This window comes from Oncorhynchus tshawytscha, linkage group LG11, assembly GCF_018296145.1.
Source record: "Oncorhynchus tshawytscha isolate Ot180627B linkage group LG11, Otsh_v2.0, whole genome shotgun sequence".
In the NCBI taxonomy this organism is placed as follows: Eukaryota; Metazoa; Chordata; class Actinopteri; order Salmoniformes; family Salmonidae; genus Oncorhynchus; species Oncorhynchus tshawytscha.
The window spans coordinates 31930635-31950015 of record NC_056439.1 but is presented as its reverse complement, the minus strand read 5'-3'; the positions used below and the strand labels follow the sequence as shown (position 1 = coordinate 31950015).

General features: G+C 42.5%; 1 protein-coding gene across 1 annotated transcript in view; it reads right to left on the bottom strand.

Moving 5' to 3' along the window:
• Positions 1-492: 492 nt before the first annotated feature.
• LOC112261752 (E3 ubiquitin-protein ligase pellino homolog 2) overlaps positions 493-19381 on the bottom strand; it is a 42807-nt gene continuing 23918 nt past the window's right edge. The window contains exons 3-6 of the mRNA XM_024437348.2: positions 9775-9876; positions 6127-6324; positions 5572-5760; positions 493-3508 (exon numbers count right to left, since the gene is read on the bottom strand). Of these exons, the coding sequence (XP_024293116.1) occupies positions 2930-3508; positions 5572-5760; positions 6127-6324; positions 9775-9876 (1068 nt within the window). The 3' untranslated portion in view covers positions 493-2929. The remainder of the gene's footprint in view (positions 3509-5571; positions 5761-6126; positions 6325-9774; positions 9877-19381) is intronic.

Below are 19381 nucleotides of genomic sequence, written 5' to 3'. Positions count from 1 at the left end.
AACTATGATGAAAGATGGCCTCAGTGAAGTGCAGTAATACCAGTTCTCCTGTGAGGGAGCTAGAGACTCAGCCAGGGCATCTCAGGCTACTTATGTCCAAAATAATCCTTGGCCTGCTGTCACTCAGAACTGGAACCTCCTTCCGCTAGTGTTTTAACATAGTCACCATTCTGTAAAAATACATCTGCTTACCTTTGCAAAGCCTGTCTTAACGTAGACGTGTTCCTGAGTATTATCTTTCAGAAGGCTTTGGGAGCCTTAACGTAAGCCTCACTCTTTACAGTAGAAGTGATTTTGATAGATATCGGCAATAGACATTTACATGTGATTATCAGTTGACTCATACTGTTGTAGAATTTCTAATGTATATTTCCCTGGCAGGGGAAACACCTAAAATCACGAGGTTCACCCAGTGTGATGCTTTACAAAACTAAAAACTAAACGTATGGAGAGTCCCTACACAGAACTGAAACCAAACAAAGACAAGCAACATTTGTTTTTAAACAAATTGTTTATTTTTGCAAGTAGGTATTGGGAGCATCAGTGCGAGCTATGACCTGTGTACAGGGTTAGGAGACGAAATACACTGAACAGGCCCTTAGGTGAACAACAGAACCCCTCCCAAATGTTCAAGGAGGAAGGTTGGTGTCAGGCAGGTACATTACAGCTGTTCCAGAGCAAGTCTATCTACTTACTGTCAGCACTGACTGGGCACTGTGGGAGGAATGCTACTGTGAGACGCTCCTCCTTTACCCTGCTACTCGTTGCTAATTGGAAGTTACAAACAACGCCATTGAATGACCACCTGTTATGGTCTCACATCTGTCCGACTGCTTCTGGCTTCATACTACCAAGGTCATGTTTTTACCCTCCACAGAGCGTACCTCACATCTGGAGGGGAACCTCTGCAGTCCACCAACAAGGAAGAGGACAGGACACCACATCTGTAGTGTTCCTGTGTGCATAGTAGACATGTGACTTTGTTATTTGGCTTCTCAGTGTAGCTGAAAATAATAACTTGTGACCATCTCTTCAAACTTGTTGATTCATTATGCAACTTGTAGAAAGCCATGGTAAGAACATTGCTAACATGTCACTATCATGATGCTCACTGTCATAACCATGATGAAGCTAAGATGGTCATTTGTATATAGAGTTGAGCTTCACTCTACATATGGGCAGAGTCAAACTAGCCACAATCTAAGAACAGTCCACATATTTGTTTCCAATTCTTCATTTTCAACTTATTTCGACCTTGTTGTCCAACTTTAAAGTCTGATTTTATCAACACAAGTATTTGACCAACTTGATCCATCTCCACAATTGTATTTGCTAAATTGGGCATTGCACATGATAATATCCTTGTGAGATTGAGTATACTCAAACAGCTTTGGCTGTCATCCAGAACTGTTTTTTTATTCTACAATAGCAGTTTGGTTTTTAGTTTGTTAACAATAACACTTTGGGCTGCAGGAAGCATCACAGAGAAAACTCTTTTGGTAATTGGTATGATCCATGCTGCAGTGACTGTGCCCAGGTTTGGAAGTGTACAAATTATTGGATAAAACCCAGCATTAGATAAAGCTACAAATTCAAAAGTGCACATTGAAAACAGTATTGGAGCGTGGGACAAGGCCAAAGACAGCTCGCAGGTGAGAGTGGATGTGTGAATGAGTGAGTTACACTTCAAAAAGCTAATAACTTGCACTGGAGATGAAGGCCTTACTGATATGAGACACCCAGGTTTTACAGTACATTTAAAAAAAACCTAGCCATTCAGTAAAACAATGGCATAATTAAGGCTAAAGCACCAATGGTGAGGACAATATGTATTTGAATACATTCATTGTCATGGCCCACAAGGTTGAAGCCAGCGGCCTGTTGTTGCCCGTTGTTGGTAACGTCATAAAAAAGAAGGGACTTATGTCTCAGTATGAGCCAGTGTTGGCACATTCAAACACACCCGCGTGATCCAGCCCACATGCACCCAAGTTACAATAGAGAAAAATATATTAACATTTTCATTAGAAAACTGTACAAGGGCCTCAGCGTAGTAAAATAATTCTTAAGAATAAACAGGTGGAAAATAATCAATGTGGGTTACATTTCTTTATAGTATGCACAATTATCTCCCTCCCTTAATTATTATAATTTTTTTTTTATCTAGTAAAAATATTCCCAGAGTTTTACTGGGAGCCCCAGGCACTGGAATACATCTCTGTACAAGAGGAGAGAAAAACACGTTTTCTTTAAAGATCTGTTCCCTGAATTCATGAGCAGAGTTCAGCTCACCTCTGGAAAGGCTAAATGTTCTGGATAGCTTTGCAGATCGGATCAGGGCTGAGGAGCCAATGGGGAGCACTTAACTAGTCATTTATGAACCTCGCTGGCTCGCTCGTCCTCCCAGACAACAGTCCAGCTGTCTTGGCTTTGTGAAAATCATGCACATCAGAATCAGACCGTGAACCCCCACCCAATCTGCTCTTTGTAATCCGTTTGGAGTTTATGACCGATAACATGGGGACAAAATGTACTCCAGCGACCCGTTCTGTAGCCCTTTTACTTGAACTGAGCAGTCATTTTAGCTTGCACAGTCCAGAGAGTTAGCTCAGTTGAAAGCTGATGGCTGGCAGCTGAAGAGTATGTTGGATTTCTGTGGTTGTGCCTTAGGTCCACTGTGCTCCACGTCTCTGTGTACACCACAGTGTTCATCCAGAGGACCAGAAGCCCAAACCAAACACTGTGATGGACCACTGCCTTCAGGCCAATCGCCACTGAAATTTGGAACACACTTGTAGTACACCATCAGCTTTGGGATCTTTACAGTCCGGTGAAGAAAAAAAACTTAAGAGCACTAAATAGTCTGAACAGTTTCACAGCATGTTGGCCCTCCTGCTTTATCCCTTCCCCCAGCCCAAGGTCCCCCAGCTTAGTCGATGGGGCCCTGGAAGATGAGCTTGGCATAGCCCTGAGTGAGGCTGAGCTGGGTGGCACAGAATGGGCATGCGGCGTGGAAGGCGTGGGTGCCATGGGGCAGAGGGATCTCGGCCCAGTACTTTGCAGACTTCTCCGAGCACACGTGTCCGCACGGCACAAAAGCATGTGTGGGGGCGCCCACGTCCACATAGAAGGCGGGCTCGCAGCCCAGCCACAGCGGCACGTACGGGCCCACGGTCCGGCACATGGGGCACTCCCGCTGGGCGTTGGGCTCCTGCTCCGAGCGATGGCCCCAGTTGTGGTAGCCGTGCACATGGCCACAGGCCAGGTAGACCCAGGGCTGCTTGTCCTCCAGGGAGGAGAGGGCGCGGCTGCGCTGCATGCTGGGGAAGGCCAGGGTGTTGAGGCCCACAGGGCACTGGGGCCGTGCTGCGTTGATTTCCTGCCGCAGGGCCTCCAGGTGCTTCTGGGTAGGCGTGTGGAAGAGGCCGTCAGCTGTGCGCCACAGCAGGGTGGCTCCACACAGGTCTACCAAGGATCCGTCCTGCAGCACGTTGCTCTCACACTCCACCTGCAGGGGGCAACACAGCACACACAGCTCTAAACAGTGTACAAAACACTAGGAACGCTTGCTCCCTCCATGACAGACTGAACAGTTGAAAACTATGACCCCTTCTTGATGTTACCTGTTAAATCCACTTCAATAAGTGTAGATGAAGGGGAGGAGAGAGGTTAAAAGGACTTTTAAGCCTTGAGACAAGGATTGTGTATGTGTGCCATTCAGAGGGTAAATTCTCAAGAAAATATTTAAGTGCCTTTGAAAGGGGTATGGTAGTAGGTGCCTGGCACACCGGTTTGAGTGTGTATCACAAGAACCGCAATGCTGCTGGGTTTTTCACGCTCAACAGTTTCCCATGTGTATCAAGAATGGTCCACCACCCAAAGGACATCCAGCAAACTTGACAACTGTGGGAAGCATTGGAGTCAACATGGGCCAGCATTGCTGTTGAACGCTTTTGACATCTTTTTTTTTTTTTGTACAATATATTAATTTGTGGCTTTTGACATCTTGTAGAGTCCATGTCCTGGCAAATTTAGGCTTTTCTGAAGGCAAAGGGTGTTCCTACTGTTTTGTATATTCACTATATTCAGTTAGGAGGGGAGAGACTGGGCTCAACACTAGGGTTTAATATTTTCCCAACAATCTACCAAGTTTCAATAACGGGAATCATTTATATTTATCCCGAGAGTCCTAGGAAATACCGCAAAAATAACTGAAAGCATTTAAAACTAAGATATGGTCACAATGCAGGGTTCTCCCGAAATAAGAGGAGCGCTGCCCCCCAATATGTAAAGATTTCCAAGTAAATTAACCTGATATTTAGTAACTATAGTTACTCTTTGATTGCCAATGACATTGTTGTGAATTTCGAAACAGGCAGTTCATATCTCCGAGCGGTATGTTCCTTAATTAATTCAGCGCATTTCAGCAGTAGGTTATATCTCCACACAGAGCACACCCGGAGTATAGCTTGGTCAAATCATACAAACATTGTCACAGCAGTCTAACAAAAGTCAAATGACCCAAGTTGCTAAACTTGCTAGATAACATCCTTCAACGAATGACAGAATATCTCCTATATGTCAAAATCCAGTTGATTATACAGATAGCAGATCAGCTCATGAATAACAGGGAGATTAGTGTAAATAGTAAGTTATCTTAAGAGACCATATAAATAAAAAAAATCCATATCTACGTTTGTTCACACATTCTCTACCGAAGATCTCAAATGGACAGCAAGTACAAGACAACGCTGAGTAGTGGGGGACATGCTATAGGGGTATTTTGACATGCATAGGCCAGAGACATGCTTTGATAATGCAACCTACGAATCATAGAATAAAGTTACGAATTTTCACGCGACACAGGAGTCAGGACTTTGGGTTTCAGTGGGATTGGAACTTGACAGCAAAACAGACTAGGCTCAGGGACAGAATTATAATTTTTCCTCATGTGTGATAGAGATACCTATGTAGTGAATTGTGCATAGGCCTACAAAATGTGTGACTATCTGAAGAATCACATCATCAGCTCAAGTTATGTTATAGGTTATAACCTACTGTAGGGTTTATTAACGGTCGCATGTGCAGTCCGACAGTGTCAATTATGCATGTGCTTTGAATTTATGGGGACATTGTGTGAAGTAAATGCGCTAGGCTAAAAGCTTCCATGCGACAACCCGTTTGGATAATCTGCTATTCTATTTTTTGCTAATCTGTTGCTGCACATGTTTATTTTGTGGAATTGCATTAGTGCAACATTGTATGATAAAATGACAGGACCTGGGAAATTATTCCCGGGACAGTCCAGGGATCCCAGTAACCCATGGGTGAGAGCACAAAGTATAGGGAAACTAAGTTAAGAGAATGCTACCTAAAACATCTGCTTCCTATATAAAAGTTGTATAGTGATCAATTTGGTTTCAGTATAATTGGGTATGGAATTTTATTTGTAAAGATGTAACAGTGTAACAGTTATGATGTTGAATGGCCTGATGTTTGTTAATGGTTCATTCCTAAATGACTGAACAGATTTGGTGAGTGTAATGGTGGAACATCATCAGTGCTACTGACCAGTTTGCCGCGGGTCTGAGCAGAGCGGGTCTCTCTAAGGGTGTAAACATCCCCACACACAGAGATCTCCCTCCATACACCCGGCTTGGACTCCTCTGTGAAACCACCCCTGGGGTGCATCACCAGCACGCCATTGGTCGTCAGCCCGTCCATGTGACCATCCGGGTTCTTCCACTTGGCGGCTTTTTCCTGGGGGTAAAACAGGAGGAAAGTCAGACACACAAACACACTGTAGTGAACATACATAACACTAGTGCTAGTATACATTGTGTACTAATCTAGTTTACTCTGCTTGGAATGCTAGGGATGCATATGCAAACCAGGCTTTAAATCTTAGCAGGAAAACAAGAGGAGAACGAAAAAACATGCTAGTGTTCATTGTCATAAAATAGATACTGTAGAAAGAACATTAAAAAAAAAATATATATATATATAGTAACACTGGATAGGTGCAGTGAAATGTGTTGTTTTACATTAGAAACATTTGTATCTGAATTCCAGTCAACCCTGCAGACGTTCTATCCCTGGGATAGTGCCCTCTGAGCCCAGTCTTACCCCCAGGAAGATGTTCTTGGAGGAGTCAAAGCCAGCAGCGTAGATGCGTGCGGTGTAGGGCAGGACCCGCTCACAGACAACACGGCAGGCAAAGCGAGAGATGGTACTCTGGGTGATGGGCGTCTCTTCTCCCTCCTGACTCCCAGACACTGTGTCCGTCACCACAAAGTCTATGGGGCTTTCTGTGGAGCGGCCAATCTGCAGGACAACAGAATCCGCCCAGGTTAGAACAGACAAGTGCACCATTCCAATTTGAACAGCCATTTGTAAACAGTTGTTTAGAAAGTGTTTGTTTTTAGGGAATGGCAGATACCATTTTTTTTTTTGAGCCAATGTAGATTTGTGGGGGTCAAGAAGGTCAGTGGCTGATATTTTAGGCTGATACTCAATATCACAATTGAAAATGTTGATGACAACATTTTCCAGAGACAGCAATGTGTGCATTAATGCATCCATTTCTTTATCAAAACAATACATTTGACTATGTTTTCACCAATAGAACTACATAACGGTCACGTGTAAAAAAAACAAGGCACATCTCTTGATAACCTGGGGAAATGAAGATTGAATAGGCATATTCAATAAGAGTGTGTGCATGCATCGAGTTATCTAGCTTGTTTTGGCTGATCAGTAGAGTCTATGGTGCTACAGATGACTGTGACTTCCATTTGGGACTTATATTAGCCCAGAGATAAACAACATTTGCATAGAAGCATCACTCCCGCATGTAAGGACATCATATAGGCACTGCTGTTAGTTTGAGAATATAAAATAACATATATTCAATGTAAACGGGTCCAACGTAATGTCGTGATTTGTGATCACGGATGCTAATCCGTGATAATCATTTTTTCATCAACTGTCAGGACACATCTCTAAACAACTCCACTGCCAAGATGAAATTCGATATTACTCAATTGGCTAGTTCAGTGGTAAAGAAATGGGCGGGTTGTAATTTGATCCTACTGCTACGATTGGCTAGAGCGAGGCTATAACTCTGCTCCCGTTCCCATGTCTCTCCATTGCTCATATCACTTGGTGCTGTTGACTGCAATTATGAGATAACATTTAAAACACTAAAATATTCTCTCTCTATTACGACAATGATCTAATTCGACTAGCAACTGGTTATTTATGGCTGCGATTGCGGTTGGTCAAATCAGCACACCAATAAATAGCTAACATTACACTACAAATCAGATGGCTCGTTGACAAAAATGATGCATGTTCAAAATGATAACCAGCTAACGTTTGCTAGCTAAATTGGCCATTAAGCGCCTATCTGATATCTTTGCAGCATATTTATCCCGCTAACTAGCATTATAGCTAGCTAAGACCACAGATGAAAGGGTTAGTTATCGTAATCTTTGCTAAAAGGTCACATACCCATCTGCTTAGTTAGCGTGCTTATTGCAATAAAAATGTAATGAATATCAATATTCGGGTGGTTTATGCCTACTAGTTGACGATCCTTGCCATCATCTTACTCTACATATACAAAATATGATGCGTTTATGAGTTGTGCATGTGCACAATACTAATTAATGTCAAATGATTATTTGAGGCCGGGAGCATTTAATATCCAATGTTTATTTGCATTACTTATTTTTAAAACTCCATGAAAAGGCTGCAAAAGTACATAGCCTCTAATTCATTTTCAAAGACAAGTAGGCATATCAGATATAAAATATTTTTACACTGGCAAAATTGGGAAGTGGAATAATAAAATAATTGTGCTGACAAGCACACTAATTACCATACATTTTAACCCATTGTTAAGAATGAGAATTATTCCACTGATCAGACTAAATAAGTAAATAGATCATACAAACCTGCCCCTACACCCTAACCAAATTATTTGTATATTTATTTTCCCAGCTCTTGACTCAAAAACTTACACTTTTTGGTTCACAATCGGTTTGACAACATTATTTTCATTCTTACATGTCAGGTCACCCTACCAAACTTCCCTGCTAAAACATACTGTAGGTCTGTCTGCTGCCTTGTCGTTGTAACAGCCTAAATGCCAATCACCAAACAGGGGACTAATGCAAGTGTGGAGTAAATTGACTAGTATATGCTGTCAAGTAAGTAACAGCAACCACATATTATGGAAATTGTTCATAAAAACAGCCCTACCATGCTGCTCTTTTTTACAGTTTTATAAACTCAGCGGAGAATGTTCTCTTGCTATTCAGCTCTGCTCTAATCTTGAGGGGCGTTTCTATAAAAACGCTCATCCAATCCCCTTGATCCCTTACAACTATCAATCATATGCTTAAATGTGGTGTGGTTCACAGTGCTGTGGCAGGACAATGGAGGTTCTGTGATGTTAATTTGCAGGCGCAGATGCTCAGATTTGAAAACGATTTGGAACACAGTTGAAAAGTTAATGCACCGACTATAGAATAGACTAATTAGAAAAATAAAAGCAGTACTTTTCAATGTGTGAGATATAAAGAGATGTGGCGTGTGAGCTTGAGAAGAGGTTCAAATGGGCCAATGTGTGAGAGTTGGCAGCAATGCTTATTATTAGTATATTAACTAAACTAATATTTGCAACAGGAGTTCAATTTTGGTCACTGCCAATTCATCCATTTCTCAATACTGCACCTTTCAGTTGGAGAATGAGCTAGCTTGCTGTTGCTGATTTTCCCAGCTAGACATTCCGAGTGGCGGCTGGCATAGCAGCAGCTTTGCTATGTAGAGAGACATTCGGAAAAGCCGATAGAGAAGGGCTGAGACACTACAAAAGGCCAATATCGGCCCAATCGTTGTCTATGGTCAACGTCCCCAATCATGGGCAATTTCCTTCATAAATAGTAAATTAAACCATCGGCTTAGACACTGCCACCACTAATGATCGCAAATTCCCACAACCAGAAAATAATGGTATGAAAGAATCTCATTGAATGGTCCAAAGACAGGAATGAACAGTGACTGTTAATGTATCAATTTTAAAAAAGGCCTCCATCAGCTAGCTAAATACACCCATTTGTTATTTTATCAAATCAAGGTCACAAACCAATAGAATTTGTATGAATTGTAATACAAAAAGATGCTGATTAAATAATTATATAAATTTCAGCTTCACACAGAAAAGTCCATGCTTTTCCATCTCATTTCCATAATAATTTTGTTGGTATTTATCATCTCTCTGCTGGTTATGGCTTTTTGTTAACTTAGTGCCATTTGCAGAAACATGAACACAATAAAGGGTTGAATGTGAAGGTGGTGTCTGGAGCAGTCTCAATTCCTCTGGTGGGAGTAGAGCGGTCTGTGCTCTGGATTTAGATTAATGCTAGGGGGTAACAGAACATGTCTTCACTTGACGGAAGGAGAGTGGGGAGGGACTAAGAGAGAGACCAACACAGAGACTGAATGCTATAGAAACACTGCCATGTAGCAAACAAATCCATGAGGCAGATTAGCGCTTCATAAAAAATTAAAGTTCTGCAAAACAGGCAGTTGATTGTTGAAATGCAATATCAATGTCTATTACTATGCAGATTGTCTTGTAAACTTATGGTTCGAGTGTTAAGAAAATTACACCGATTTTTAGGACTGACGGATAATATACATACGGCAGGGTCATCTGCTAACCTTAGACCAACAGAGTATCTGGGATGTTGAAACGGGCGGACTTACCTGAAACATGTCTGTGTCTTTGTCATGGCAGTACTCTACCACTACTGTCTGGTTCCTGGACAGAGTGTAGGAAATACTGTGCTGCACTTTGCAGTTCACCGCCTGCAACAGCAGAGGAAGCACATCAGAAGAGGCCTTCTATACCATGCAATGGACTGATAATGACAGTTCTTACACTGAAAGGGTTAATAGGATATTAGAAGTCAAATATAAATGACATTGTATGAGCTCATTAATAATGATATCATAAATCTACTGAAACAAAGGGCTTCTTAAGTGCTATAGGGTGATGAAATCAGGGAAGCAGCTAACCCTAAAGAGCTTGCCGTCACCTATACAGTTAACACAAGTAAATAGTTATTTTAGCAGTAACGTTACGTCTTCCAGCATAATTTTGGAGAAGCGTTCCATGTTTAGAATGGTATGTCCGTAAATCGGTAGACTGTTCTGATTAAGAGATCCTTGTTTGTGTCGCAGAGCCCAATAAATAATTTAAGGAAATTGTTAAGATGCTACCACCCCCCTACAAATCAAAATGTAACATGGATGTCAATGTTTGTGTGCACACGTCCAGTCTACTTCTTGTCCACGGCAGGTGTGAAACAGGTGTGCGTGCAAAGTGAGAAGACCACATCGAATCAATGTTTGGTTTTGTTTGGGAGGGGGGTGGTAGCATTTAACAATTGGATTTATTTATTTTCTTGGGCACTGCTCACCGATGCAAACAACAACCTCTTAAATCAGAACTGTCTTCCGATTACGGAGATCCATTCGGACATGGGAAAAGTGTCACCAAACATGCAGACATTCAGCTAGCGGGATACACGCTGCACCGGCAAGATAGAACAGCACACTCTGGTAAGACGAGGGGGGGGCGGTCTGTACATATTTGTAAACAGCTGGTGCATGAAATCTAAGGAAGTCTCTAGATTTTGCTTGCCTGAAGTAGAGTATATTGTGATAAATTGCAGGCCACACTACTTGCCTAGAGAGTTTTCAGCTATACTTTTCTTGGCTGTTTATTTACCACCAGACAAATGCTGGCACTAAGACCGCACTCAGTCAGCTGTATAAGGAAATAAGCAGACAAGAAACCAGTCACCTAGAGGCAGCGCTCCTAGTGGCCAGAGACTTTAATGCAGGGAAACTTAAATCAGTTCTACCAAATGTATCATCAACATGTTAAATGTGCAACCAGAGGGAAACAAATATATAGATCACCTTTACTCCACACACAGAGACACGTACAGAGCTCTCCCTTGCCCTCCATTTGGTAAATTACAACCACAACTCTATCCTCCTGATTCCTGCTTACAAGCAAAAATTAAAGCTGGAACTTGGACTCGGTCTATAAAAAAAAAAGTGGTCAGATGAAGCAGATGCTAAACTATAGGACTGTTTTTGTATCACAGACTGGAATATGTTCCGGGATTCTTCCGATGGCATTGAGGTGTACACCACATCAGTCACTGGCTTTATCAATAAGTGCAGAGGACGTCGTCCCCACAGTGACTGTACGTACTTACCCCAACCAGAAGCCATGGATTACAGGCAACATTCGCACTGCCACAGCCGTAGAGCGATTGTGGACTACAGAAAAAGGAGCACCGAGCAAGCCCCCATTCTCATCGATGGGGCTGTCGTGGAGCAGGTTAAGAGCTTCAAATTCATTGGTGTCCACATCAACAACAAACTAGATTGGTCCAAACACACCAAGACAGTTGTGAAGAGGGCACGACAAAGCCTATTCCCCCTCAGGAAACTGAAAAGATTTGGCATGGGTCCTGAGATCCTCAAAAAGGTTCTACAGCTGCAACATCAAGAGCATCCTGACTGGTTGCATCACTGCCTAGTATGGCAACTGCTCGGCCTCCGAGCACAATGCACTACAGAGGGTAGTGCGAACGGCCCAGTACATCACTGGGGCAAAGCTGCCTGCCATCCAGGACCTCTACACCAGGCGTTGTCAGAGGAAGGCCCCCCCAAAAATTGTCCAAAACCCCAGCCAGCCCAGTCATAGACTGTTCGCTCTACTACCGCATGGCAAGAGGTACCGGAGTGCCAAGTCTAGGACAAAAAGGCTTTTCAACAGCTTCCACCCCCAAGCCATAAGACTCCTGAACAGGTAATCAAATGGGTACCTGGACTATTTGCATTGTGTGCCCCCCCCACTCCAACCCCTCATTTTACGCTGCTGCTACTCTCCGTTTATCATATATGCATAGTCACTTTAACTATACATTCATGTACATACTACCTCAATTGTGCCGACCAACCAGTGCTCCCACACAGTGGCTAACCAGGCTATCTGCATTGTGTCCCACCCACCACACTCTCTTTTACGCTACTGCTACTCTCTGTTCATCATATATGCATAGCCACTTTAACCATATCTATGTACACACGACCTCAATCAGCCTGACTAACTGGTGTCTGTATGTAGCCTCGCTACTGTATATAGCCTCGCTACTGTATATAGCCTGTCTTTTTACTGTTTTATTTCTTTACCTACCCATTGTTCACCTAATACCTTTTTTGCACTATTGGTTAGAGCCTGTAAGTAAGCATTTCACTGTAAGGTCTACTATACCTGTTGTATTCAGCGCACGTGACAAATAAACTGATTTGAGACACAGAGGTGGGCAAATAATTTGAAAGGTGGGTATATGTTATAATAGTTCCACTCGGGTCTAAACTGGGCTAGGACGTGTCATGCGTCTACTTTGTTCTCACACCATCAGATCAGCCATGTGCCAGCAGTTCAGGATGGGAACTAAATGCCTTCCGCAACTGCACCACCACTCGTGATGGGGACTCATTAGTTGGTTGCACTAACCCTTCATTATATCACTGGACAAAAACGTTGGAAGGAATTGGAATGGGACAGTAGGGATCAGTGTTCCTGTGAAGTAACACTTCCATGACAGTGACCATAAACTGTACTCTAGGCTCAGTCAACATAGGCCAGTCAATCAGATGAAGTCGGATACAATTGGGTCAGATACAATTCATACTCAGTCAGCCAGACCTGGGTAGAAAATACCAACTTTTCAAATAATCAAGGTAGTTGGATATAGTTTATAGAGTTAACTAAAAGTCAAGACTTACAGAAAACGTTTGACCTCTGTCATTGCCAACAAAGGGTATATAACAAAGTATTGAGAGAAACTTTTGTTATTGACCAAATACTTTATTTTCCACCATAATTTGCAAATAAATTCATTAAAAATCCTACAATGTGATTTTCTGGATTTTTTCCCCTCATTTTGTCTGTCATAGTTGAAGTGATGAAAATTACAGGCCTCTCTCATCTTTTTAAGTTGGAGAACTTGCACAATTGGTGGCTGACTAAATACTTTTTTGCCCCACTGTATATCCACCCTGCCCTGCCTTTCTAGAGTCTTCAAAAGCCAAGTTAATAAACAGACCACTGACCATTTCGAATCCCACCGTACCTTCTCCGCTGTGCAATCCGGTGTCCGAGCTGGTCACGGGTGCACCTCAGCCAGGCTCAAGGTACTAAACAATATCATAATCGCCATCGATAAAAGACAGTACTGTGCAGCCGTCTTCATCGACATGGCCAAGGCGTTTGACTCTGTCAATCACCGCATTCTTATTGGTAGACTCAACAGCCTTGGTTTCTCAAAAGACTGCCTCACCTGGTTCACCAACTACTTCTCAGACAGAGTTCAGTGTGTCAAATTGGAGGGCCTGTTGTCCGGACCTCTGGTAGGCCCTATTTGAGGTCGACCGATGATTTTAACGCTGATAGCGATTATTGGAGGACCAAAAAAGCAGATACCGATTATTTTCTTTTTTGTTGTTGTAATAATGACAATTACAACAATACTGAATGAACACTTATTTTAACTTAATATAATACATCAATAAAATCAATTTAGCCTCAAGTAAATAATGCAAAAACAAAGTGTTGGAGAAGAAAGTAAAAGTGCAATATGTGATATCTAAGAAAGCTAACGTTTCAGTTCCTTGCTCAGAACATGAGAACATATGAAAGCTGGTGGTTCCTTTTAACATGAGTCTTCAATATTCCCAGGTAAGAAGTTTTAGGTTGTAGTTATTATAGGAATTATAGGACTATTTCCCTCTATACCATTTGTATTTCATATACCTTTGACTATTGAATGTTCTTATAGGCACTTTAGTATTGCCAGTGTAACCGTATTGCTTCCGTCCCTCTCCTCGCTCCTCCCTGGGCTCGAACCAGCAACACAACGACAACAGCCACCCTCGAAGCAGCGTTACCCATGCAGAGCAAGGGGAACAACTACTAGAAGGCTCAGAGTGAGTGATGTTTGAAACGCTATTAGCGCGCTAACTAGCTAGCCATTTCACTTCGGTTACACCAGCCTCATCTCGGGAGTTGATAGGCTTGAAGTCATAAACAGCGCAATGCTTGACGCACAACGAAGAGCTCCTGGCAAAACGCACGAAAGTGCTGTTTGAATGAATGTTTACGCGTCTGCCTACCACCGCTCAGTCAGATACTTGTATGCTCAGTCAGATTATATGCAACGCAGGACACGCTAGATAATATCTAGTAATATCATCAACCATGTGTAGTTAACTAGTGATTATGATTGATTGTTTTTTTACAAGATAAGTTTAATGCTAGCTAGCAACTTACCTTGGCTTACTGCATTCGCGTAAAAGGCAGTCTCCTTGTGGTGTGCAACGAGAGAGAGGCAGGTCGTTATTGCGTTGGACTAGTTAACTGTACGGTTGCAAGATTGGATCCCCCGAGCTGACAAGGTGAAAATCTGTCGTTCTGCCCCTGAAAAAAGGCAGTTAACCCACCGTTCCTAGGCTGGCATTGAAAATAAGAACGTGTCCTTAACTGACTTGACTAGTTAAATAAAAAAAGGTAAACAATTATGATTTTTTTTTTAATTAAAAAGCTATTTTTTGGGGGCAAATCGGCGCCCAAATATACAGATTTACGATTGTTAGGAAAATTTGAAATTGGCCCTAATTAAATCGGACATTCCGATTAATCGGTCGACCTCTAGTCTCTATGGGGTACCACAGGGTTCAATTTTCGGGCAGACTCTTTTCTCTGTATATATCAACGATGTCGCCCTTGCTGCGGGTGATTCCCTGATCCACCGCTACGCAGACGACACCATTCTGTACACATCTGGCCCTTCTTTGACACTTAGGTAACCTCCAAACGAGGTTCAATGCCATACAACACTCCTTCCGTGGCCTACAACTGCTCTTAAACGCTAGTAAAACCAAATGCATGCGTTTCAACCGTTCGCTGCCCGCACCCGCCCGCCCGACTAGCATCACTACTCTGGACGGTTCTGACTTAGGTATTTGTAGTTGTCCACATATTCTAGGTGTCTGGCTAGACTGTAAACTCTCCTTTCAGACTTATATTAAACATCTCCAATCCAAAATTGAATCGGCTTACTATTTCTCAACAAAGCCTCATTCACTTATGTCGCCAAAAATACCCTCGTAAAACTGACTATCCTACCAATCCACAACTTCGGCGATGTCATTTACAAAATAGCTTACAATACTCTACTCAGCAAACTCAATGCAGTCTATCACAGTGCCATCCGTTTTGTCACCAAAGCCACATATACTACCCACCACTGCGACCTGTATGCTCTAGTCGGCTGGCCCTCGTTACATATTCGTTGCCAGACCCACTGGCTCCAGATCATCTATAAGTCTATGCTAGGTAAAGCTCCGCCTTAGCTCACTGGTCATGATAACAACACCCACACGTAGCACGCGCTCCAACAGGTATATCTCACTGGTCATCCCCAAAGCCAACACTTACTTTGGCCGCCTTTCCTTCCAGTTCTCTGCTGCCAATGGCTGGAATGAAGTGCAAAAATTGCTGCAGCTGGAGACTTCTATTTCCCTCACTAACTTTAAACATCAGCTAACCGATCGCTGCAGCTGTACATAGCCCATTTGTAAACAGCCCACCCAATCTACCTACCTCATCCCCATATTGTTTTTATTTAATCTTCTGCTCTTTTGCACACCAGTATTTCTACTAGCCCATCATCATAATCATCATCATCTGCTCATCTATCACTCCAGTGTTAATTTGCTAAACCGTAATTACTTCGCTATTATGGCCCAATTATTACCCTCTCCTCACGCCATTTGCACACACTGTATATATACTTTTTTCCTATTGTGTTATTGACTGTACACTTGTTTATTCCATGTGTAACTGTTGTTTGTGTCGCACTGCTTTGCTTTATCTTAGCCAGGTCGCTGTTGTAAATGAGAACTTGTTCTTAACTAGTTTACCTGGTTAAATAAAAAAAGGTGAAATATATTTTTTTTAATGAATCATAAAACTTGTGTCATAGTGTTAATGATCACTATGTTTGATTTAGTTACAAGATGACATGGTATCATACCCTGGGATGTTCTTAACAGAATGAGCCGGTTTGTCTATTGTGAAAACAAATCGCAGTAGTATGCACCGGAATGCACTCATGACGTCATTTTATGGTCACCAACACTACCATCGGTTTCTCAGAATTTCCCTGTGAAAGCCTAACAATATAAGATCACATTTTATAACTTAGCTAGTCATGTTGGCAACAGAACAAGCTTTCATATTATGGTCACCTGACCCAGATTTGGATTTATAAAACAGACCGTTTTTGGATTGCGTAAACAATAGTAATTGTGTAAAGGTGGGGACGCAGGGCTGGGTTTCAAACAAAACAACTACAAGTGTGCTTGCTCTAGTTCCTAAAAGGCACAGCATTGAAATTACTTAAGAACTGTGCGCGACCACTTGCAGACACCAGTTAGTCCTCTCACTCAAACCCTTGTTAGTTTTTTGTGTTGTATTATGTTGCACCTAACCCACATTTGAGGAATATTATCATGTTGCTGAATGTATCCAGAGTATTTTCAAAATTTCATGATCAACAAATGTGGTGAAAAGTACAGTAAATATAAAAAATGCACATAAAAAGCAACAGTTTATTCAGTGTTGTGTCAGGTGAACTGTTGTGTCCTAAACTTTGGTCTAATCATTTTTCCTATTATCTCCAAACTGTTCCCTTTCAATTGCTAACATGCTTATGCGTGTACTTTTCATATTTCTTTTGTAAGAAACCTGTTCCATATAGGTCAATTCCCACAAGTGTAAAGCATTTCACATTTTCAACACAACATTTGGCTACTTTGGATTGCCACATACCCAGTTCTAAAATCCCACACAACCAACTGAGACCTGAAGAGAGCGAGGTCTAAAACGTTTGTTAGGGAACACCCAAAGGAAAACAAACACACCCAGACAGACACCTGTAATTGAGATCAAGTGGGCAGATTAGGGAGCAGAGGCAGGATTTGAATAGGAGTCTGGTAGTGATCATGGGAGCTCCTCATTATCGGTCATTAGCACCAGAGTGTGCACAGACACGTGAGCCCTACTCAGTCGGAGCGCTTTCTCAACGTGTTCACATGGACCTACTACAGAATGTGAGGAGGGAGATTTGGTGTAGTGTCTGAGAGTGAGAGAACACATTCCTGCTGAGCAAGAGAAAGCGTCGGTGGACAAGTACACACTTGGAAATCCACATGTAACAGTTACCCTCTCAATTGATATCTCACATCTCTACTTTCAAATAGAACCCTCAGTGCTGGCTCAACGACGTTAGGTATAGATGCGGTAAAGAGATGAATCGATTCAGTCAAAACAATGGGAATGCCATGGCAACACCACTGACGCATCCCCCATGCGGGCAAGATTCAAAATCTCCTTATTGCCTACCAACAAAATGTGCCTATATTTATGTGCATTTCATACCCTCTTGGGGGTAATAAGAGAATAATGCTTGTATTGATGTCAAACCAATACGTCAGTCCCCAATCAACTGCATTACACTTAAAACTAGGCTTCAAGTAACACCATCGATTTCTATAGGGGGCGGCAGGGTAGCCTAGTGGTTAGAGCGTTGGACTAGTAACCGGAAGGTTGCAAGTTCAAATCCCCGAGCTGACAAGGTACAAATCTGTCGTTCTGCCCCTGAACAGGCAGTTAACCCACTGTTCCTAGGCCGTCATTGAAAATAAGAATTTGTTCTTAACTGACTTGCCTAGTTAAATAAAAATAAAATAAATAGTGCATTTGGAAAGTATTCAGACCCCTTGACTTTGTCCACATTGTTACGTTACAGCCTTATTCTAAAATGCATTACATTGTTTCCCCCCCCCTCACTCTACACAAAATACCCCATAATGACAAAGAGAAAACAGGTTGAATTTTTTGCAAAATAATAAACAGAAATTCCTTATTTACGTATGTATTCAGACCCTTTGCTATGAGACCCGAAATTGAGCTCACGTGCATCCTGTTCCCATTGATCATCCTTGAGATATTTCTACAACTTGATTGGAGTCCACATGTGGACATGATTTAGAAAGGCACACCTGTCTACATAAAGGTCCCACAGTTAACAGTGCATGTCAGAGCAAACACCAAGCCATGAGGTCGAAGGAATTGTCCATAGAGCTCCGAGACAGGATTGTGTCGAGGCACAGATCTGGGGAAGGGTACCAAAAAATGTCTGCATCATTCAAGGTCCCCAAGAACACAGTGGCATACATCATACTTAAACCGAAGTTTGGAACCACCAAGACTCTTCCTATAGCTGGCCGCCCCGCCAAACTGAGCAATCGGGGGAGAAGGGCCGTGGTCAGGGAGGTGATCAAGAACTCAATGGTCACTCTGACAGAGCTCCAGAGTTCCTTTGTGGAGATGCAAGAACCTTCCAGAAGAACAACCATCTCTGCAGCGCTCCACCATTTAAGGTAGTGGCAAGATGGAAGCCACTCCTCAGTACAAAAAGCACATGACAGCCCACTTGGAGTTTGCCAATAGGCACCTAAAGGATTCTCTGGTCTGATGAAACCAAGATTTAACTCTTTGTCCTGAATGCCAAATGTCATGTCTGGTGGAAACCTGGCACCACCCTTACAGTAAAGCATGGTGCTGGTAGCATCATGCTGTGGGGATGTTATTCAGCAGCAGGGACTGGAAGACTAGTCAGGATCAAGGGAAAGATGAATGGAGTAAAGTACAGAGAGATCTTTGATGAAAACCTGCTCCAGAGCGCTCTGGACCTCAGACTGGGTCAAAGGTTCACCTTCCAACAGGACAATTGACCCTAAGCACACAGCCAAGAGAACACAGGAGTAGCTTCGGGACAAGTCTCTGAATGTCCTTGAGTGGCCCAGCCAGAGCCCGGACTTGAACCTGATCGAACATCTTTGGAGAGACCTGAAAATAGCTGTGCAGCGACGCTCCCCATCCAACCTGACAGAGCTTAAGAGGATCTGCAGAGAAGAATGGGAGAAACTCCCCAAATACAGGTGTGCCAAGCTTGTAGCATCATACCCCCTTTTTTTGCTTTGTCATTATGAGGTATTGTGTGTAGATTGATGGGGAAAGAAACAATTAAGTGCATTTTAGAATAAACCTGTAACGTAACAAAATGTGGAAAAAGTAAAAGGGGTCTGAAAACTTTCTGAATGCACTGTATATGGCTAGCTACAGTATGTTACAAGCTAATACGAACAGGAGTTAGCATTT